This window comes from Triticum aestivum, chromosome 3D (genome assembly GCF_018294505.1).
Source record: "Triticum aestivum cultivar Chinese Spring chromosome 3D, IWGSC CS RefSeq v2.1, whole genome shotgun sequence".
Classification (NCBI taxonomy): Eukaryota; Viridiplantae; Streptophyta; class Magnoliopsida; order Poales; family Poaceae; genus Triticum; species Triticum aestivum.
Genome location: NC_057802.1, coordinates 376,966,633 through 376,990,603, shown reverse-complemented (window position 1 = coordinate 376,990,603; position 23,971 = coordinate 376,966,633). Strand labels below are relative to the sequence as shown.

General features: G+C 49.3%; 1 protein-coding gene across 1 annotated transcript; it reads left to right on the top strand.

The window, feature by feature from the left end:
- The first annotated feature begins 226 nt into the window (after positions 1–226).
- LOC123079005 (trihelix transcription factor ASIL1) lies at positions 227–3,699 on the top strand. The gene is made up of 2 exons (XM_044501670.1): positions 227–1,609; positions 3,206–3,699. The coding sequence occupies exon 1, from the start codon at positions 640–642 to the stop codon at positions 1,594–1,596; it is 957 nt and encodes a 318-aa protein (XP_044357605.1). The 5' UTR covers positions 227–639; the 3' UTR covers positions 1,597–1,609; positions 3,206–3,699.
- The last annotated feature ends 20,272 nt before the right edge of the window (positions 3,700–23,971 follow it).

The following is a 23,971-nucleotide window of genomic DNA, read 5'->3' as shown; positions in this document are numbered from 1 at the left end:
TAACTTTTTTTCTATAAATTTGGTCAAAGTTTATAAAGTTCAATTTCAGACAAAACCTAATACGAGGAAGCTGAAGAGCCGAAATCGTCGCCTCAATACACGGCGGTCCCACCTCTACGCATCCATCCATGACCATCCATCCCCGAAGTCTCCGAACCCACGTCGCCACCCCGCCTCTGTCGCTCGCTCGCTCGCTCGGACTGTTTCTCTCTCCTTTTCGGCCCGCGAAAACCAAAGAGACGCAGCGCGCGCACGCCGACCGAACGTCGGCCAGCCGAGCCGTCCCGTACGTATGGAGTCCCGCACCGCGACGTGCCGCGCCGGCCAACCGTGCCTCCCGATTTTAATTCGGCTCCACCCCCGACGGCCGGTCAGTCAAACCCGCCCCCACCCCATCCAACGGCGGCCGCCCGCTCCCCTCCCATCCACGTGCCCACCGCGTCCGCCTCCCTCACGGTCACGGCCCACGGGCCGCCGCTCCCCACCTCGCCGCCCGTCCGCTCCCCTCTTTTATTCCCCTCCCCCCTCGTCGCCAGCCGCCCCCGACTCGCATCCATCCATCATCTCCAGCCACCGAGAGGGGAAATTAGTCCAGACTTTTAGGGTTTCCTGAGAGAGAGAGATCTGGGAGGGGGAGCCATGGACGGGAAGCTGCCGCCGCCCAACCCCAACCTCCCGTACCGGGAGGACTGCTGGAGCGAGGGCGAGACGGCCGCCCTCGTCGACGCCTGGGGGTCGCGATACATCGACCTCAACCGCGGCAGCCTCCGCCAGCCGCAGTGGCGCGAGGTCGCCGACGCCGTCAACACCCGCCCGGGGGCCTCCGCGCGCCGCCGGCCCCCGCGCACCGACATCCAGTGCAAGAACCGGGTCGATACCCTCAAGAAGAAGTACAAGGCGGAGCGGGCGCGGGGCGGGCCCTCCCCCTGGCCCTTCTACCGCCAGCTCGACGTCCTCGTCGGCCCGACCCTCTCGGCCGCCGCCGCCGCCAAGAAGCCCTCCCCGCCCCGCGCGCTTCCCATGCTGCGGAGGCGCATGTCGCCCTCTCGCTCCCCGTCGCCGCCCTCGCCGGCGCCGCCGATGGCGCTCCCCCTGCCCAACTACCGCCGCGGGTCCAACCTCCCGGCCGCTGACCTCTTCCATAAGGCCGCTGCAGCTGCGGCCGCCGCGGATTCCGACTCGGATGATGGCTACAATAACAACAACTATGACGACGACGAGGGCTCGCAGCAATCGGCCTCGCGCTCAGTGTCGTCTCACTCTGGTGGTAACGGTCCTGTTCTTGGCGGTGGTGGGGGCGGCGGTGGCGGCAACAAAAGGAAGAGGGGCGGGACCGGAGGTTTTGGGGAGCTAGCGATGGCAATGGAGACATTCGCTGAGATGTATGAGCGCATGGAGGCTGCCAAGCAGAGGCATGCAGAGGAGATGGAGAAGCAGCGGATCAAGTTCCTCAAGGATCTGGAGCTCAAGCGGATGCAGGCTTTCGTGGACATGCAGCTTCAACTTTCGAGGGTAAAGCAAGCCAAAAACGGTACCTCAGAGATGCTCATGTCTCTTGCTGCACTGCCGTTCCTCAGCAACCCTGCTTACCTCTGATATAAGAGTTTAGGTAAGGAATTTGGCCTCTTAAAGTCAGATTGTAGGTTACTGTAATAGACTTAGGGGATTGATGCTGTGTCTTTGTATGCTATATTGCCTTATGTGGAACCAATGCAGATGTTCTGATATGCTCAGGTGTTCACCCATTTTGAACATGTAACCAGAGGTCTAGGCTACCTTATTTGTGCAAAGCAATGCTCAAGTAATTGTATGTTTAGTGATTTTGCATGATGAGAGACCAAGGCTTGACTTATGATAGCGACTAGCGATCTAGGAGATATTAGTCAGTTGATGATACACCCCCTGGAAATCCTAGATAATGAATGTTTTGCGTGTAGTCTCCCAGTGTGTTGCTGCATCTGCGTCGTCTGGTCGGCTTGCCACCACGCACACGCAATTGCTCTGCTTATAGGCGAATGGTTTAATTTGTTGATGATGCATCTCATCTTCTGTTCTGTCAAATTCTTAGTTATCAGGTCCTCTTTGATCTGATCTGATAAATTCTAATGGTCGACTCTTGTGTATGCCAGTTTAGAATTTGTGGTTATATGCTTATATTAGATACATAGGTTTCTGATTCATGGTTTTCTCTTTTCTGTTGTGAGTAGGAAATGCTCAAAATCTTTTCTCTAGTGTTATGCTGATTTGATGTTAAGTTTTTGTTTTGTTTTATATTGGAAGCATTTGAAGATCTTCTTTTTTACTGGGGTTTCATGCTTAGATTAGTTAAGCTGGTGATGAACGAGTATTGTTAGCTTGGTAGATTATGGAGTGGGCTGTGAGATAGTTTCCATTAGATCCTGGTCGCCGCCTTCCTTCTTCTTTTGCCAATAGGCTGAAGTACAATTGCCAATATTTCCTAAATTCTGAGAGGAATTTGTTTCAAATATGTTAAAATTTGCTAATTATCACATATTCTTGTTTGTCAGCTTTGATCATGTGGTGCACATGCTGATTGTCTATTCTTGTGATACTGGCCTTTATTAGGTGTTGATACTATGATGTTATTTGTTTATTAACTGTTACAGTCCGTTAGTGATGTGTTACCAACTTGTCGTACTCCCATCATGAGAGCCATTGACTTGACAATCAGTGTCCAGACTTTGAGGTTTGAGCATCTGTTGTCTTGGTAAAGCTGACTTGTATCTAAAAACTGACGTTATGGATTTATGGTTATTGAATTCTACTCCCTCCGTTCCTAAATATAAGCCTTTTTAGAGATTCCAATACAAACTACATACGGAGCAAAATGAGTGAATCTACACTCTAAAATATGTCTATATACATTCATATGTAGTTTGAATTGAAATCTCCATAAGAATAGCGGGAAGTTCTTGTGTCTGTTGTTGCGGTGATGATAGAATTATATGACCAGTTGGTGGTTTTGTGAAGCTCTCTTGTCAGTGTGAGCCACATCACATGTAAGTTGGAAAACACATGAGGGCTTATGGTGTTTGCATGTTAAGTAGTTGTGAAAAACTCACCAGAAAAGTGAATCGTGCATAGGTTTATCCCCAAATTTGCTGTTGATTGTGCTTCATTCTCGTTACATTTCCTTGTGTTACTAGCATTCTTATGTACCTATATATTTGTTTCTGTTTTCCAGATTACTTGGAGTCAAGCATGGTATGGTGCTGCTCTTTGATGAAGATCAATCTAGGTTCATTGGTAGTTTGGTGTATAGGCTCTGGAGTCCGGATGTGTAAAACAGATGCTTCTGCTCCAGCCAAGAGCTTTGGTGTCGCCTGCGTTTTCTGGACTATAGCCGTTGACGTTTTGTCTCTTTTCTTCCGCTGGGATGTTAACAGACAATTTCGTTGTTTAGTTTTTGTTTCAGTTGACATGATTTACAAGGTCTGTAACAGAAAATACTGAATATGAATCAACTCAAGCCAGCTGCTTTGAAATGTACTCCCTCCGTTCCTAAATATAAGTCTTTCTAGTGGTTCCACTAGGTGGACTACATACGGAACAAATTGAATGAATCTACACTTAAAATACATCTATATACATCCGTATGTGGTTCATAGTGGAATCTTTACAAAGACTTATATTTAGGATGGAGGGAGTACATTCGAGCTGGTTGGCGCTTTCTCAGTTTGCAAGGCGCTGACTGGAAAACGGAACGGTCGGCTCTTTCTCTTCCTCGGCTAGCATTCGTTCTTCATCTTGTGCTGGTGGTGTTGCTGCTTACGCACGCGGTTGCTGCTATTTCGGGCGATGATGGTTGGTTCTAGAGTTCGTTTCTCCCTTTCTCCCCTTTTTTGGGCTTGCCTACTAATTTTGTTCGCTTTGCATGTCGGGCATAGGAGATTTACCAGAAGGGTGGTTGTTTCTCTCTTTGGTGTCACGCGATATGTCTTTGGCAGAACCGATTGAAGAGGCATAAGCTCCGGTGACCTAGATTATCTAGTGATATGCTAATTTTGCGCTCTATTTTCCATTTGTTGTAGTGGTTCTTTTGTTGGTTGTGTGTTTCTCAGTTTTCCTCTGTTTGGATTTGTTGGGTTTTCAGGTTTATACTTGGAGCCTGAGATTATTAGGTCGGCCGTTTTGTCTAAAGAAATTGTGTTTGTATGGTATGTGAAAGGAGCTGAAATATGGGATGGGCTTTAGACTCGTCTAGCAATTTCTGAAAATCTCTAAGGGCCCATGTGGGTTTAGTTGGCACTAGGTGTAGTGAGAAGTTTAGTCCCACCCCGAAAGTTGGAGAGGAGTTGGACCTCCTATAAGGGTTTCGGTTTCTCTTCTAGTACATGCTATTGGAGCTTGAGAATAGAAGAGGCCCTCGCGCACTCCTCCGCCGCCCGCCTCGTCCCGACGCGCCGCGGGTTGCGCGGCTGCGCCTATATAAGTGTGAGGTGTCTCCTAACCCTAGCCGCCACGAACAAATCACATCTGCTCCACGCGCACGCCCACGGAGAGCAGGTCTCCGAAACCCCTCCCCTCCGGTTCTTGTACGGAAGAGGGGCGAATAGGTTTTTTGGGAAGTGACTACACGACTGCTCGCCTCCGATCCGCTACTTCCTCCTCTACGTCCGCGTCGTCTTCATCATCACCATGTCACAGTCCGACGCCGACCGTCTCGCTGCCGAGAAGCTCAAGGCCGAGAAGAAGGTCGCCGAGGACGCTGCTGCCGCCACCGCCGCCGCGGCCTCTGCATGGCCTACTGGAGGGTATAACTCGTTTACCCCGCTCCTACTGTTTTCTATTTTAGCCATGCTAGCGTTATACGTAGATCTTTCTGCAATTAGCGTAGTATGTGCTTGCATGTTTGAATATCAGTATGCGATTATATGTGTCAATGCCATGCTAGTGATTTACTTGTGGATTAAGTTAATCGAAAAATTGCCTATTTACTCAACAATCCAAAAACCTATTATGTGTAGGATTTTTTCGGCAAGTGGCTTTGCCGCTGCACTCAAACCGGATAAGTTTACCGGTACGTAATTTAAGCGTTGGCAGACTAAGACCACTTTATGGCTCACGGCTATGAACGTGTTCTGGGTCGCCGGTGTCTCCACGAGAACGATTGCTCCTAAATAGGAGAAGGCGTTCAGGGAGGCCACCGTCGTATTTCTCGGAGCAGTTCTTAGCGTGATCGGAGATAAATTGGTCGACGCATATTTACATGTGCGTGTCGCCAAGGACTTGTGGAAGGCGCTCGAATCTAAATTCGGGGCCACCGATGCTGGGAGCGAAATGTATATTATAGAGCAATTCCACGATTACAAGGTGGTTGAGAACCGTCCTGTATTGAAGCAGGCTCATGAGATAATATGCATCATTAAGGAGCTTGAGCTTCTTAAGTGCGATTTACTAGGAAAATTTGTCGCGGGTTGCATAATCGCTAAGCTCCCTAATTCCTGGAGGAACTTTGCCACCACTCTGAAACATCAGAGGTGTGAATTCTCTATGGAGGATATCATTGGCCATCTGAGTGTTGAGCAGAATTCAAGGGCGAAGGACTTGCACGGAAAAGGGGCCGAAGGGACTTCTGTCGCCAACATGATGAACCAGAGGAACTTCAACTCCCACAAGCCCAAGGGAAAGAACGGTGTCCAACACAATACCGACTTTAAGACGAAGGATAAGAAGATCTTTAAGAAGAACAAGAAGGATGGGGGCTGCTTTACTTGTGGTTCGGTTGAACATTGGGCCAACAAGTGCCCAAACAAGTTTAAGAAGTCAGGACAGGAGTCCAAGTCTGTCAACATGATTATGGGCAACAATGAGAATGGTGCATCTGGGTACGGTAATTTATTTACTGTTTTTTCAGTGTTTCAGCCCACCGATTGGTGGGTGGACACAGGTGCAGGTGTTCATGTGTGTGCTGACATTTCATTGTTCACTTCTTACCAGGTCACAGGCCACAGGTCCGTATTGATGGGGAATGGCGCGAGTGCTTTTGTTCATGGTGTTGGTAAGGTGGATCTGAAGTTTACTTCGGGAAGGATCGTGCAGCTGAAGAACGTGCAACATGTCCCCGCCATCAAGAAGAACCTCGTTAGTGGCTCCCTTCTATGTAGAGAAGGGTTTAAGTTGGTCTTCGAGTCTAATAAATTAGTTGTTACTAAATATGGACTATTTGTTGAAAAAGGTTATGAGAGCGGAGGGATGTTCCACCTTTCCCTCGTAGATTTTTGTAATAAAGTCGTGAACCATATTCATTCGAGTGTTAATGAATCTAAAGTTTGGCATTCACGTCTTTGTCACATTAGTTTCGGTGTTATGACGCGGCAGGCTAAGTTGAATTTAATCCCGAGTTTCACTTTAGACAAAGGTTCTAAGTGCCTTTCATGTGTGCAAGCTAAGCAACCTCGCAAGCTTCACAAGGTTGCAGAGGAGAGACACTTGTCACCATTAGAACTCATACATTCTGATCTTTGTGAGATGAATGGTGTGTTTACTAAAGGTGGAAAGAAATATTTCATGACAATAATAGATGATTCCACTAGATATTGCTATGTGTATCTATTAAATACTAAAGATGAGGCTCTACACTACTTTAAAATCTATAAGGCAGAAGTTGAGAATCAACTTGAAAAGAAAATTAAACGAGTCCGGTCAGATCGTGGTGGAGACTACTTCTCGAGTGAGTTTGATTCTTTTTGTGCGGAACACGGCATTATTCATGAGAGGACGCCTCCCTATTCACCTCAGTCAAACGGGGTTGCCGAGCGGAAAAACCGTACTCTAACTGATTTGGTTAACACCATGGTAGATACATTGGGTTTATCCAAGGCATGGTGGGGGAGGCTATATTGACGGCATGTCATGTCCTGAATAAAGTTCCGACAAAGGATAATGAGATCACTCCCTATGAGAAATGGGCAAAGAGAAGGACAACACTCTCGTACTTGCGTACTTGGGGCTGTTTGGCGAAAGTCAATGTGTCGATCCCCAAAAAGCGTAAGCTTGGACCCAAGACTGTGGACTACGTTAATTTGGGCTACGCTAAGAATAGCGTTGGCTATAGATTTCTAGTAGTGAAATCTGAGGTACCTAACTAGAAGGTCGGTACAATTATGGAGTTTAAGGATGCTACATTCTTCGAGGATATTTTTCCTATGAGAGATATGCAAATCACTTCTAGACAGGAATCTGAGGAGACTCCGAGGCTGCCATTCCTTTGGAATATTATGAACGAACACATGATGAAAATCCTGAGGAGGATGACGAGGAAACCCTTGGTAGGGGCAAGAGACAAAGGACTGCAAAGACCTTTGGTGATGATTTCTTCGTGTACCTCGTGGATGATACTCCAACTTCTATTTCAGAAGCGTATGCCTCTCTAGAAGCTGACTACTGGAAGGATGCGGTCTGTAGCGAGATGGATTCCATCATGGCTAACGGGACATGGGAGATCACTGACCGTCCCTATGGTTGCAAACCATTGGAATGTAAGTGGGTGTTCAAGAAGAATCTTAGGCCCGATGGTATGATTGAAAAGTACAAGGCTAGGCTTATGGCCAAGGGCTCTGACCAGAAAGAAGAGGAAGATTTCTTCGATACTTATTCACCTGTGGCCAGACTGACCACAATTCGAGTATTACTCTCGTTGGCGGCCTCGCATGTGTTGGGAATCGTAGCATAATTTTAAAATTTTCCTACGTTCACCAAGATGCATCTATGGAGTGTACTAGCAACGAGGGGAAGGGAGTGCATTTACATACCCTTGTAGATCGCGAGCGGAAGCGTTCCAATGAACGTCGATGATGGAGTCGTACTCGCCGTGATCCAAATCACCGATGACCGAGTGCCGAACGGACGGCACCTCCGCGTTCAACACACGTACGGTGCAGCGACGTCTCCTCCTTCTTGATCCAGCAAGGGGAAAGGAGAGGTTGATGGAGATCCAGCAGCACGACGGCGTGGTGGTGGATGTAGCGGGTCTCGGCAGGGCTTCGCTAAGCTTCTGCGAGAGAGAGAGAGGTGTTGCAGGGGAGGAGGGAGGCGCCCAAGGCTGTTGTGTGCTGCCCTCCCTCCCCCCCTTTATATAGGCCCCTGGGGGGGCGCCGGCCCTGGAGATCAGATCCAAGGGGGGGGGCGGCGGCCAAGTGGGGGGGAAGGGGTGCCTTGCCCCCCAAGGCAAGGGGGAACTCCCCCTAGGGTTCCCAACCCTAGGCGCATGGGGGGAGGCCCAAGGGGGGCGCCCCAGCCCACTAGGGGCTGGTTCCCTTCCACTTTCAGCCCACGGGGCCCTCCGGGACAGGTGGCCCCACCCGGTGGACCCCCGGGACCCTTCCGGTGGTCCCGGTACAATACCGATAACCCCCGAAACTTTCCCGGTGGCCGAAACTGGACTTCCTATATATAATTCTTCACCTCCGGACCATTCCGGAACCTCTCGTGACGTCCGGGATCTCATCCGGGACTCCGAACAACTTTCGGGTTTCCGCATACATATATCTCTACAACCCTAGCGTCACCGGACCTTAAGTGTGTAGACCCTACGGGTTCGGGAGACATGCAGACATGACCGAGACGCCTCTCCGGTCAATAACCAACAGCGGGATCTGGATACCCATGTTGGCTCCCACATGTTCCACGATGATCTCATCGGATGAACCACGGTGTCGAGGATTCAATCAATCCCGTATACAATTCCCTTTGTCAATCGGTATGTTACTTGCCCGAGATTCGATCGTCGGTATCCCAATACCTTGTTCAATCTCGTTACCGGCAAGTCTCTTTACTCGTACCGCAATGCATGATCCCGTGACTAACGCCTTAGTCACATTGAGCTCATTATGATGATGCATTACCGAGTGGGCCCAGAGATACCTCTCCGTCATACGGAGTGACAAATCCCAGTCTCGATCCGTGCCAACCCAACAGACACTTTCGGAGATACCCGTAGTGCACCTTTATAGTCACCCAGTTACGTTGTGACGTTTGGCACACCCAAAGCACTCCTACGGTATCCGGGAGTTGCACGATCTCATGGTCTAAGGAAAAGATACTTGACATTGGAAAAGCTCTAGCAAACGAAACTACACGATCTTTTATGCTATGCTTAGGATTGGGTCTTGTCCATCACATCATTCTCCTAATGATGTGATCCCGTTATCAATGACATCCAATGTCCATAGTCAGGAAACCGTGACTATCTGTTGATCAACGAGCTAGTCAACTAGAGGCTTACTAGGGACAGGTTGTGGTCTATGTATTCACACATGTATCACGATTTCCGGACAATACAATTATAGCATGAATAATAGACAATTACCATGAACAAAGAAATATAATAATAACCATTTATTATTGCCTCTAGGGCATATTTCCAACAGTCTCCCACTTGCACTAGAGTCAATAATCTAGTTACATTGTGATGAATCGAACACCCATTGCGTCCTGGTGTTGATCATGTTTTGCCCTAGGGAGAGGTTTAGTCAACGGATCTGCTACATTCAGGTCCGTGTGTACTTTACAAATATCTATGTCTCCATTTTGAACACTTTCACGAATGGAGTTGAAGCGACGCTTGATATGCCTGGTCTTCCTGTGAAACCTGGGCTCCTTCGCAAGGGCAATAGCTCCAGTGTTGTCACAGAAGAGAGTCATTGGGCCCGACGCATTGGGAATCACCCCTAGGTCGGTAATGAACTCCTTCATCCAGACTGCTTCCTGTGCTGCCTCTGAGGCTGCCATGTACTCCGCTTCACATGTAGATCCCGCCACGACGCTTTGCTTGCAACTGCACCAGCTTACTGCTCCTCTATTCAAAATATACACGTATCCGGTCTGTGACTTCGAGTCATCCAGATCTGTGTCGAAGCTAGCGTCGACGTAACCCTTTACGACGAGCTCTTCGTCACCTCCATAAACGAGAAACATATCCTTAGTCCTCTTCAGGTACTTCAGGATATTCTTGACCGCTGTCCAGTGTTCCTTGCCGGGATTACTTTGGTACCTTCCTACCAAACTTACGGCAAGGTTTATATCAGGTCTGGTACACAGCATGGCATACATAATAGACCCTATGGCCGAGGCATAGGGGATGACACTCATCTGTTCTATATCTTCTGCCGTGGTCGGGCATTGAGCCGTGCTCAATTGCACACCTTGCAATACAGGCAAGAACCCCTTCTTGGACTGATCCATACTGAACTTCTTCAATATCTTGTCAAGGTATGTACTCTGTGAAAGACCAATGAGGCGTCTTGATCTATCTCTATAGATCTTGATGCCTAATATATAAGCAGCTTCTCCAAGGTCCTTCATTGAAAACACTTATTCAAATAGGCCTTTATACTTTCCAAGAATTCTATATCATTTCCCATCAATAATATGTCATCCACATATAATATGAGAAATGCTACAGAGCTCCCACTCACTTTCTTGTAAACACAGGCTTCTCCATAAGTCTGTGTAAACCCAAACGCTTTGATCATCTCATCAAAGCGAATGTTCCAACTCCGAGATGCTTGCACCAGCCCATAGATTGAGCGCTGGAGCTTGCACACTTTGTTAGCATTCTTAGGATCGACAAAACCTTCCGGCTGCATCATATACAACTCTTCCTTAAGGAAGCCATTAAGGAATGCCGTTTTGACGTCCATCTGCCATATCTCATAATCATAGTATGCGGCAATTGCTAACATGATTCGGACGGACTTCAGCTTCGCTACGGGTGAGAAAGTCTCATCGTAGTCAACCCCTTGAACTTGTCGATAACCCTTAGCGACAAGTCGAGCTTTGTAGATGGTCACATTACCATCTGCGTCCGTCTTCTTCTTAAAGATCCATTTGTTTTCTATGGCTCGCCGCTCATCGGGCAAGTCAGTCAAAGTCCATACTTTGTTTTCATACATGGATTCTATCTCGGATTTCATGGCTTCTAGCCATTTGTCGGAATCCGGGCCCGCCATCGCTTCTTCATAGTTCGAAGGTTCACCGTTGTCTAACAACATGATTTCCAGGACAGGGTTGCCGTACCACTCTGGTGCGGAACGTGTCCTTGTGGACCTACGAAGTTCAGCAACTTGATCTGAAGCTTCATGATCATCATCATTAACTTCCTCCCCAGTCGGTGTAGGCACCACAGGAACATTTTCCCGCGCTGCGCTACTTTCCGGTTCGGAAGGGGTGACTATCACCTCATCAAGTTCCACTTTCCTCCCACTCAATTCTTTCGAGAGAAACTCCTTCTCCAGAAAGGACCCGTTCTTGGCAACGAAGATCTTGCCTTCGGATCTGAGGTAGAAGGTATACCCAATAGTTTCCTTAGGGTATCCTATGAAGACGCATTTTTCCGATTTGGGTTCGAGCTTTTCAGGTTGAAGTTTCTTGACATAAGCATCGCATCCCCAAACTTTTAGAAACGACAGCTTAGGTTTCTTCCCAAACCATAATTCATACGGTGTCGTCTCAACGGATTTAGACGGTGCCCTATTTAAAGTGAATGCGGCAGTCTCTAAAGCATAGCCCCAAAATGAGAGCGGTAAATCGGTAAGAGACATCATAGATCGCACCATATCCAATAGAGTGCGATTACGACGTTCGGACACACCATTTCTCTGAGGTGTTCCAGGCGGCGTGAGTTGTGAAACTATTCCACATTTCCTTAAGTGTGCACCAAACTCGTGACTTAAATATTCTCCACCACGATCTGATCGTAAGAATTTTATTTTCCTGTCACGTTGATTCTCGACTTCACTCTGAAATTCCTTGAACTTTTCAAAGGTTTCAGACTTGTGTTTCATTAGGTAGACATACCCATATCTACTTAAATCATCAGTGAGAGTGAGAACATAACGATATCCTCCGCGAGCCTCAACACTCATTGGACCGCACACATCGGTATGTATGATTTCCAATAAGTTGGTTGCTCGCTCCATTGTTCCGGAGAACGGAGTCTTGGTCATCTTACCCATGAGGCATGGTTCGCACGTGTCAAATGATTCGTAATCAAGAGACTCCAAAAGTCCATCTGCATGGAGCTTCTTCATGCGCTTGACACCAATGTGACCAAGGCGGCAGTGCCACAAGTATGTGGGACTATCGTCATCAACTTTACATCTTTTGGTATTCACACTATGAACATGTGTAACATCACGTTCGAGATTCATCAAAAATAAACCATTGACCAGCGGGGCATGACCATAAAACATATCTCTCAAATAAATAGAACAACCATTATTCTCGGATTTAAATGAGTAGCCATCTCGAATTAAACGAGATCCAGATACAATGTTCATGCTCAAAGCTGGCACTAAATAACAATTATTGAGGTTTAAAACTAATCCCGTAGGGAGATGCAGAGGTAGCGTGCCGACGGCGATCACATCGACCTTGGAACCATTCCCGACGCGCATCGTCACCTCGTCCTTCGCCAGTCTCCGTTTATTCCGTAGTTCCTGTTTTGAGTTACAAATATGAGCAACCGCACCGGTATCAAATACCCAGGAGCTACTACGAGTACTGGTAAGGTACACATCAATTACTAGTATATCACATATACCTTGGGTGTTGCCGGCCTTCTTCTTGTCCGCTAAGTATTTGGGGCAGTTCCGCTTCCAGTGACCACTTCCCTTGCAATAAAAGCACTCAGTCTCGGGCTTGGGTCCATTCTTTGACTTCTTCCCGGTAACTGGCTTACCGGGCGCGGCAACTCCCTTGCCGTCCTTCTTGAAGTTCTTCTTACCCTTGCCCTTCTTGAACTTAGTGGTTTTATTCACCATCAACACTTGATGTTCTTTTCTGATCTCTACCTCAGCTGATTTCAGCATTGAATATACCTCGGGAATGGTCTTTTCCATCCCCTGCATATTGTAGTTCATCACAAAGCTCTTGTAGCTTGGTGGAAGCGACTGGAGGATTCTGTCAATGACCGCGTCATCCGGGAGATTAACTCCCAGCTGAGACAAGCGGTTGTGCAACCCAGACATTCTGAGTATGTGCTCACTAACAGAACTGTTCTCCTCCATTTTACAGCTGAAGAACTTGTCGGAGACATCATATCTCTCGACCCGGGCATGAGCTTGAAAAACCAGTTTCAGCTCCTCGAACATCTCATATGCTCCATGTTTCTCAAAACGCTTTTGGAGACCCGGTTCTAAGCTGTAAAGCATGCCGCACTGAACGAGGGAGTAATCATCAGCACGCTGCTGCCAAGCGTTCATAACGTCTTGGTTCTCAGGGATTGGTGCTTCACCTAGCGGTGCTTCTAAGACATAATCTTTCTTGGCTGCTATGAGGATGATCCTCAGGTTCCGGACCCAGTCCGTATAGTTGCTGCCATCATCTTTCAGCTTGGTTTTCTCTAGGAACGCGTTGAAATTGAGGACAACGTGGGCCATTTGATCTACAATACATAGTGTAAAGATTTAGACTAAGTTCATGATAATTAAGTTCATATAATCAAATTATTTAATGAACTCCCACTCAGATAGACATCCCTCTAGTCATCTAAGTGAAACATGATCCGAATTCGACTAGGCCGTGTCCGATCATCACGTGAGACGGACTAGTCAAGATCGGTGAACATCTCCATGTTGATCGTATCTTCTATACGACTCATGCTCGACCTTTCGGTCCTCCGTGTTCCGAGGCCATGTCTGTACATGCTAGGCTCGTCAAGTGAACCTAAGTGTATTGCGTGTGTTCCGAGGCCATGTCTGTACATGCTAGGCTCGTCAACACCCGTTGTATTCGAACGTTAGAATCTATCACACCCGATCATCACGTGGTGCTTCGAAACAACGAACCTTCGCAACGGTGCACAGTTAGGGTGAACACTTTCTTGAAATTATTATAAGGGATCATCCTACTTGCTACCGTCGTTCTAAGCAAATAAGATGCAAAAACATGATAAACATCACATGCAATCAAATAGTGACATGATATGGCCAATATCATCATGCTCCTTTGATCTCCATCTTCGGGGCACCATGATCATCTTTGTCACCGGCATGACACCATGATCTCCATCATCATGATCTCCATCATTGTGTCTTCATGAAGTCGTCACGCCAACGATTACTTCTACTTCTATGGCTAACGCGTTTAGCAATAAAGTAAAGTAATTTACATGGCGTTTATTTAATGACACGCAGGTCATACAAAATAATAAAGACAACTCCTATGGCTCCTGCCGGTTGTCATACTCATCGACATGCAAGTCGTGATTCCTATTACAAGAATATGATCAATCTCATACATCACATATATCATTCATCACATCTTCTGGCCATATCACATCACATAGCACTTGCTGCAAAAACAAGTTAGACGTCCTCTAATTGTTGTTGCAAGTTTTTACGTGGTTTGTAGGTTTCTAGCAAGAACGTTTCTTACCTACGTATGACCACAACGTGATTTGCCAATTTCTATTTACCCTTCATAAGGACCCTTTTCATCGAATCCGTTCCGACTAAAGTAGGAGAGACAGACACCCGCTAGCCACCTTATGCAACTTGTGCATGTCAGTCGGTGGAACCAGTCTCACGTAAGCGTACGTGTAAGGTCGGTCCGGGCCGCTTCATCCTACAATGCCGCCGAAACAAGAAACGACTAGTAGCGGCAAGAAGAATTGGCAAACTCAACGCCCACAACTGCTTTGTGTTCTACTCGTGCATAGTAACTACGCATAGGCCTGGCTCATGATGCCACTGTTGGGAATCGTAGCATAATTTTAAAATTTTCCTACGTTCACCAAGATGCATCTATGGAGTGTACTAGCAACGAGGGGAAGGGAGTGCATCTACATACCCTTGTAGATCGCGAGCGGAAGCGTTCCAATGAACGTGGATGACGGAGTCGTACTCGCCGTGATCCAAATCACCGATGACCGAGTGCCGAACGGACGGCACCTCCGCGTTCAACACACGTACGGTGCAGCGACGTCTCCTCCTTCTTGATCCAGCAAGGGGGAAGGAGAGGTTGATGGAGATCCAGCAGCACGACGGCGTGGTGGTGGATGTAGCGGGTCTCGGCAGGGCTTCGCCGAGCTTCTGCGAGAGAGAGAGAGGTGTTGCAGGGGAGGAGGGAGGCGCCCAAGGCTGTTGTGTGCTGCCCTCCCTCCCCCCCTTTATATAGGCCCCCTGGGGGGGCGCCGGCCCTGGAGATCAGATCCAAGGGGGGGCGGCGGCCAAGTGGGGGGGAAGGGGTGCCTTGCCCCCCAAGGCAAGGGGGAACTCCCCCCTAGGGTTCCCAACCCTAGGCGCATGGGGGGAGGCCCAAGGGGGGCGCCCCAGCCCACTAGGGGCTGGTTCCCTTCCACTTTCAGCCCACGGGGCCCTCCGGGACAGGTGGCCCCACCCGGTGGACCCCCGGGACCCTTCCGGTGGTCCCGGTACAATACCGATAACCCCCGAAACTTTCCCGGTGGCCGAAACTGGACTTCCTATATATAATTCTTCACCTCCGGACCATTCCGGAACCTCTCGTGACGTCCGGGATCTCATCCGGGACTCCGAACAACTTTCGGGTTTCCGCATACATATATCTCTACAACCCTAGCGTCACCGGACCTTAAGTGTGTAGACCCTACGGGTTCGGGAGACATGCAGACATGACCGAGACGCCTCTCCGGTCAATAACCAACAGCGGGATCTGGATACCCATGTTGGCTCCCACATGTTCCACGATGATCTCATCGGATGAACCACGGTGTCGAGGATTCAATCAATCCCGTATACAATTCCCTTTGTCAATCGGTATGTTACTTGCCCGAGATTCGATCGTCGGTATCCCAATACCTTGTTCAATCTCGTTACCGGCAAGTCTCTTTACTCGTACCGCAATGCATGATCCCGTGACTAACGCCTTAGTCACATTGAGCTCATTATGATGATGCATTACCGAGTGGGCCCAGAGATACCTCTCCGTCATACGGAGTGACAAATCCCAGTCTCGATCCGTGCCAACCCAACAGACACTTTCGGAGATACCCGTAGTGCACCTTTATAGTCACCCAGTTACGTTGTGACGTTTGGCACACCCAAAGCACTCCTACGGTATCCGGGAGTTGCACGATCTCATGGTCTAAGGAAAAGATACTTGACATTGGAAAAGCTCTAGCAAACGAAACTACACGATCTTTTATGCTATGCTTAGGATTGGGTCTTGTCCATCACATCATTCTCCTAATGATGTGATCCTGTTATCAATGACATCCAATGTCCATAGTCAGGAAACCGTGACTATCTTTTGATCAACGAGCTAGTCAACTAGAGGCTTACTAGAGACAGGTTGTGGTCTATGTATTCACACATGTATCACGATTTTCGGACAATACAATTATAGCATGAATAATAGACAATCACCATGAACAAAGAAATATAATAATAACCATTTATTATTGCCTCTAGGGCATATTTCCAACAGCATGGTCTTCTCCTCCACCAGATGGATGTGAAGACGGTTTTTCTGAATGGAGAGCTAAACGAGCAAATCTAGATGCAACAGCCAGATGGCTCTGTGATAGATGGTCAGGAAAGAAAGGTGTGTAGGTTGCTGAAATCTTTATATGGCCTGAAACAAGCACCTAAGCAATGGCATGACAAGTTTAATGCAACTCTGACATATGTTGGCTTCGTTGTTAATGAAGCTGACAAATGTGTATACTATCGCCATGGTGGGGGCGAAGGAGTTATACTGTGCTTGTATGTTGATGACGTACTGATATTTGGAACCAACCTCAAAGTTATTGAGGAGGTCAAGTCGTTCCTATCTCAGAACTTTGAGATGAAAGACCTTGGTGTGGCTGTTGTTATCTTGAACATCAAGCTACTGAGAGATGACGACGGTGGGATTACACTTCTGCAATCCCATTATGTTAAGAAGGTGTTGGGTCGTTTTGGATATTCGAACGGCACACCATCTCAAACACCATATGATCCTAGTGTGTTGATTCGAAAGTTCGAAGGCACGGCTAAAGATCAATTGAGATACTCTCAAACCATTGGTTCACTCATGTACCTAGTGTGCGCAACGAGGCCTGACATCACATTTGCTGTGAGCAAACTGAGCCGATTTGTTTTCAAACCGTGTGATGTACACTGGCGTGCTGTTGAAAGAGTTATGCGCTATCTGAAAGGTACTATGAACTATGGACTTCACTATACCAGATACCCGTCGGTACTTGAAGGGTACAGTGATGCGAATTGGATTTCTGATGCTGATGAGATAAAGGCCATAACTGGGTATATATTTACTCTTGGAGGTGGCGCTGTTTCCTGGAAGTCTTGCAGGCAAATGATCTTAACGAGATCGACAATGGAACCAGAATTAACAGCATTAGACACATCTGTTGGAAATATGCCCTAGAGGCAATAATAAATGGTTATTATTGTATTTCTTTGTTCATGGTAATTGTCTATTATTCATGCTATAATTGTATTGTACGGAAATCGTAATACATGTGTGAATACATAGACCACAACCTGTCCCTAGTAAGCCTCTAGTTGACCACAACATGCCGACGATCGAATCTCGGGCAAGTAACATACCGATTGACAAAGGGAATTGTATACGGGATTGACTGAATCCTCGACATCGTGGTTCATCCGATGAGATCATCGTGGAACATGTGGGAGCCAACATGGGTATCCAGATCCCGCTGCTGGTTATTGACCGGAGAGGCATCTCGGTCATGTCTGCATGTCTCCCGAACCCGTAGGGTATACACACTTAAGGTCCGGTGACGCTAGGGTTGTAGAGATATATGTATGCGGAAACCCGAAAGTTGTTCGGAGTCCCGGATGAGATCCCGGACGTCACGAGAGGTTCCGGAATGGTCCGGAGGTGAAGAATTATATATAGGAAGTCCAGTTTCGGCCACCGGGAAAGTTTCGGGGGTTACCGGTATTGTACCGGGACCACCGGAAGGGTCCCGGGGGTCCACCGGGTGGGGCCACCTATCCCGGAGGGCCCCGTGGGCTGAAAGTGGAAGGGAACCAGCCCTTAGTGGGCTGGGGCGCCCCCCTTGGGCCTCCCCCATGCGCCTAGGGTTGGGAACCCTAGGGGGAGCTTCCCCCTTGCCTTGGGGGGCAAGGCACCCCTTCCCCCCCACTTGGCCGCCGCCCCCCCTTGGAGATCTGATCTCCCAAGGGCTGGCGCCCCCCCGGGGTCCTATAAATAGTGGGGGTGAGGGAGGGCAGCAAACTACAGCCTTGGGCGCCTCCCTCCTCCCCTGCAACACCTCTCTCTCTCTCGCAGAAGCTCGGCGAAGCCCTGCCGGAGACCCGCTACATCCACCACCACGCCGTCGTGCTGTTGGATCTCCATCAATCTCTCCTCCCCCCTTGCTGGATCAAGAAGGAGGAGACATCGCTGCACCATACGTGTGTTGAACGCGGAGGTGCCGTCCGTTCGGCACTCGGTCATCGGTGATTTGGATCACGGCGAGTACGACTCTGTCATCCACGTTCATTGGAACGCTTCCGCTCGCGATCTACAAGGGTATGTAGATGCACTCCCTTCCCCTCGTTGCTAGTAGACTCCATAGATGCATCTTGGTGAGCGTAGGAAAATTTTAAATTATGCTACGATTCCCAACAACATCTAGTGCCGAAGCAGGATGGCTTCGAGATCTTTTGATGGACTTGCCATTGGTTGATAAACCGGTTTCGGCTATCCTTATGAACTGTGACAATCAGACTGTCATCACCAAGGTGAAGAGTTCAAAGGACAACATGAAGTCCAACAAACACATAAGAATGAGATTAAAAGCTGTCAGAAAATTAAGAAACTCGGGAATGATAGCGTTGGAGTATGTCCATACGGCTAAGAATCTGGCAGATCCCTTTACTAAAGGGATATCACGTGTTGTGATAGATAGTGCATCGAGGGATATGGGTATGAGACCCACATAAGTTGCCACGATGGTAACCCAACCTATGTGATCGGAGATCCCGTGAAGTAGGACCTGGGAAAACAAGCCAGTGGTGAACTGGGGAGAGTAACTATACTAACTCACTCCGTTGGAGATGCAATACTCTTGATACTGTATGGTAGGATGACTAATGTCTTAATGTGTTCCAAAGCTTATGTAAGCAACATGCTATCCTACAGAGTGATCTTTGGAGGAACACACCTATATGAGCCCAACTGCTGGTCACAGTCTATGAGATTGGGGTGATCTCCAGTAAGCTCATAAATAGGCCAGGAGTGTGACTTATATGCTCCACCTGAGGGGTCAGCCTTCGGTAGCCTAGTACTAGTAAGACATGTGGTGAAGCTTCTTTACACCAAACTAACAATTCAAGGCTTAGTCCATTGTTTAGTTGTGAAGGAGTGTAGCTACTTGCTCTAGGTGAAGTTCAACCTTAACAGGTCTTCATTGAAACACTGGTATATCGAAACATCAATTGGAACAGAGGACACAACGGGCCCTCGAGATCTGGTTGGGGATTGCTGAAATATGGGATGGGCTTTAGGCCCATCTAGCAATTTCTGGAAATCTCTAAGGGCCCATGTGTGTTTAGTTGGCACTAGGTGTAGTGGAAAGTTTAGTCCCACCCCGAAAGTTGGAGAGGAGTTGGACCTCCTTATAAGGGTTTCTCTTCTACATGCTATTGGAGCTTGAGAATAGAAGAGACCCTCGCGCACTCTTCCTCTGCCGCCCGCCTCATCACGACGCGCCGCGGGTTGCGGGAATGAGCCGAGCCGAGCTCACACCTATCCGCTTATTTTTGCCAGTCACTAACGGAGAGTTTCTGACAGCTGGGCCACGATCTGAGACGTCAGATTGTGGGCTGTCACGGACTCAGACATGGGTCGAGCCCACGTCTCTCCACGCGGCTGCGCCTATATAAGTGCGAGGTGTCTCCTAACCCTAGCCGCCACGAACATATCACATCTGCTCCACGCGCACGCCCACCGTCGTTCCTTTGCTGCTGCTGCCGCCCGTGACTCCATCCCGTCTGCCGCGTACACGGTCGACGGGAGAGCAGGTCTCCGAAACCACGCCCCTCCGGTTCCTGTACGGGAGATGGGCGAATAGGTTTTTGGGAAGCGACTACGCGACTGCTCGCCTCCGATCCGCTACTTCCTCCTCTACGTCCGCGTCGTCTTCATCATCACTATGTCGCAGTCCGACGCCGGCCGTCTCGCTGCCGAGAAGCTCGAGGCTGACAAGAAGGTCACCGAGGACGCTGCTGCTGCCATCGCCGCCGCGGCCTCTGCATGGCCTACTGGAGGGTATAACTCGTTTATCCCACTCCTACTGTTTTCTGTTTTAGCCATGCTAGCGTTATACGTAGATCTTTCTGCAATTAGCGTAGTATATGTTTGCATGTTTGAATATCAGTATGCGATTATATGTGTCAATGCCATGCTAGTGATTTACTCGTGGATTAAGTTAATCGGAAAATTGCCTATTTACTCAACAAAAGGTGGCTAGCTGTCTTGTTTTTGTCTTTGGGTTGTTAGTTTTCTCTGTTGTGTTTCCCCTTTTTGTGGTCTAATTTCTTCCTTTTCTGGGTGCGCTTTCATGGTACGTTGAGAGGTGTGTTTCTGAAAATGATATCATAAAGGGGTTGAAGAGGTTCAGGATTTGGCCCTCGCTGCTCCCTGGTAATGCCTTTGTCCTGTCATTTTATACGTTTGATTTGTCTTTTTTTCTTTCACCTCCCATGGCAGATACAACGACATAAATACTAGTAATTATGGTCCTTATGTTTTCCGAGTGAATGGTTTGTTTGCTCATCTCATGAATTCCTTCACTAGTGCAGAATGGGCCTAAGAGCATCTCCAGCCGAGCTCCCAACACGCCCTTCTGAGGCGATTTTTTCGCGCCGGCGCATAAAAATCGGCTCAGCCGTGCCCCCAGAAACCCAATTTTCGCCGGCTCGGGCCGAATTTGGCGCCAGCGGACCCAGGTCGAACCCGGCGCGCTGGGGGGCGCTCGGGGGCGCCGGGCGAAACGGTTTTGGCGCGAAAGAGCCGCGGGCCCGCCGAGTCAGTGACACTCGCCTCGTCGTCCTCAGAACGCCTCGGTTTCCCGCGGGGAATCAATGCCAAGGCTGCCGCCGGTCAGCCTTCCAGTGATTCCTCACGGGGAGGCTCTTCACGGGCGGCGCGGCGACGCCTCACTCCCCGCCCCGCGTACACACGCCTCCCCGGCGGCTATAAAAAGCCCCCCGCCGCTGGCCACAGACGCCGTGCTCTCTCTCTCTCTCTCTCTCTCTCTCTCTCTCTCTCTCTCTCTCTCTCTCTCCGCCGCCGACGAACCTCTCCTCTCTCCCAGCCCCAGCCACAACAATGTGCGAGCGGTTCCCCGACGACGGAGCGGCGGCCAACGGCTTCGGCCGCCGCTCGCTGCAATCGTGGGAGGCGCACCTTCTTTTCGAGGCCAACATCCCGGCGCCTCCAGACATGCGCGCTGGGCCGACAGGATGGAGGCTCAGCGCCGGAGGCGTCCCCATTCCCCCCTTGCCGGACGTCGTCGCGCGCCCCGACTACTTCGCCGGCGAGGTTGACCACGTTCGGTCGTCGCTGACCGAGGAGCAGCGCGCCTCCCCGCAGTACGCCGCCGACAATCACGAGGCGTGGGCGGCGTACTTCCAGCGCCGACAGGAGCAGCGTCTCGCCTCCACCAACGGGGCAGCGGTGGTGGGGGGCGGCCGGTGGAACAACGAGGGGCGGCGCCTGTGGTGGTCCATCCTGGCCGGACGCTCCGCGAGATTCTCGCGCACCTAGAGGGCGGCAACAACCCGCCGCTCACATACCCGGCTGCCGCCCCGGTCCCCCGCCGCGGCGCCGGGCAATGGATGCCCAGGAGGTTTGTCTCCGGCTCGTTGTCCTCGTCCCGCTCCTCTCCCCACTCCTCCGGCTCTCCGGCGGTGTTCGGCGTCAAGGCTGAGCCCGCAGCGGAGACCCCGCTCGGCCGGCGCAGCTGCTCGGCCGGCATCGTCATCAACGAAGGCGGCGGCCGCGCCTCATCCTCGGCTCCTGCCCGACTCGTCAAGCCGAAGACAGAGCCGGGGCTCCCCGTCGTGAAGACGGAGCCCGGGCTCGCCAGCGGCGTCAAGGAGGAGGCGCTCGACGATGAAGCGGCCCTTAAATGGGCACGCGACGACTGGGTGCAGACGGAGAGAGAGCACCGGCGCGCCGCCTTCGCGCGGTTCGAAGCTTGTCGCCGTGGACGGGACGAGGAAGGCATCGTCGTCCTCGACGACAGCAAAGACGACGACGACGCGCCGCCACCACCGGTCCGCCATGGAGACGCCGGGGAGGGGTCCAGCAGTGGCGGCCGCGCCATCAAGAAGGAGAAGGCCGACGACTCCGACGAGGACGGCGGCGACGTCGGGGACTTCGCCGCGCTGATCGACTTCTTCGCCCCGTAGATGCCTTTTTATAAATAATTTATGTAAACGCCGAACATGTTGAATATGAATGTCTAGTTTGCCGAATTTTAGCCGAACTTTGCCGAATTCAGATTTTTTAAAATTAAAAAAACGCGTATGGGGCGAGCGGCTGGGAACCCGCTCGCCCCCACGCCGATTTTTAGCGTCGGCTCGCCCCCAGGGGGCGCGTAAAAGCGCCGCCGGGGGGGGGGGGGGGGCAACGGCTGGAGATGCTTAAGACAACACATCTATTGTTGAACTGAACTATGTGCGACGCATGCATCACAAATGGTAGAAAAATAAACTCGTGCGCCATTAAAACCATGCGTGAAGGGCGGCCAACCAGCTATGCCACGTGGCGCAAGCTGGTTGGCCGCGGTGAGAAATCTTTTGCAATTTTTTTAAAATGAAGGTATGGATTATTTTTTAAATGTATTTTTTTGAGATGAAGACGAGGGCCTCTGGTATTTTTTGAATGGAGGGTTATGCAAGGTGGCACTCGCTGGATAGGCTGTTGTGGTAAATTTTTTTACTTCTTTTTTAGATGAGGGTGAGGATTTTTTTTTTGACATGTTTTTTTAGACGGAGGCAAGGACTCTATGTATTTTTTAAATGGAAACGCGCGCACAGCTTCCTTTCAAGCGGCGCCACAAGATGGCGCCCCTACCACTAGTAAAACAAAACGTGTGGGATGACCCATCCATCGGGCACGATTTTCGTATGAAGACCGTGTGTGATAAGGGGCACACATCAAAGAGTTGCGTGTGTAATATGTCGTTATAATGCGCATGATTGAAATGTTGGCAATGTGTGCTTTCATTGGTAAACGCTTTACAAAAATGAAATGTTTGTGATGGTTTGAAGCATCGCGCACTATGCGTTGTATGAATACTGGTGTGTAAAAATTTGGAAGTTACACACATGGTTTTTTAAAGGCGACCCGTGTGTGTTAACTTGTGACAGGCAGAAGATTCCGTGTTAGCTCGCGCTTCCTTCTTTCCTAAATTTTTCATTAATGGCGTTATTCAAACATGCCAGCATTTTCCGCCAATCCCTCATCGATTTCTGCTTGCAAAGATGATTGCGACAAACTAAAAAGCAAACAAAGCACTCGGGCTCACATGAGCTCAGGTGAACAGTAAATTCTGAAAAATAATTTAAAAAACATGCAATTTTTTACGATGAAATCACATTCGTGGAGGTGTGGGAAAAAATCAATGTTCCAGAAGTGTGTTTTTGGGAGCATTTTGAAGCAACGATTTTGTTTTTTCGCCCACACCTCTACGAATGTGATTTCATTACGAAATTTTGCACGCATGTAAAAAAAAATATCAATGTTTCTTGCAAAAGAAATCAGATTTTTTTTAAAATATATACTATTTTTCAGAGATTACTGTTCACCCGAACCTCACAATAGCACTTTCGATCCACTAGCTTCTGCTTTCCAAAAGATTATCATGAGAATGTCCATGATGACAATGAATGGCAGCAGGATAGGTGATTCCCCTAGTGATCTAAACGCTCTTACAGAGTACTACCAGTGTCGTCGACAACAGAAGCCCGACAAATTGGCGAGG

Bases quoted from the DNA above. Each gene is read 5' to 3' on its own strand.
- LOC123079005 (XM_044501670.1), top strand. From the start codon at position 640: ATGGACGGGAAGCTGCCGCCGCCCAACCCCAACCTCCCGTACCGGGAG.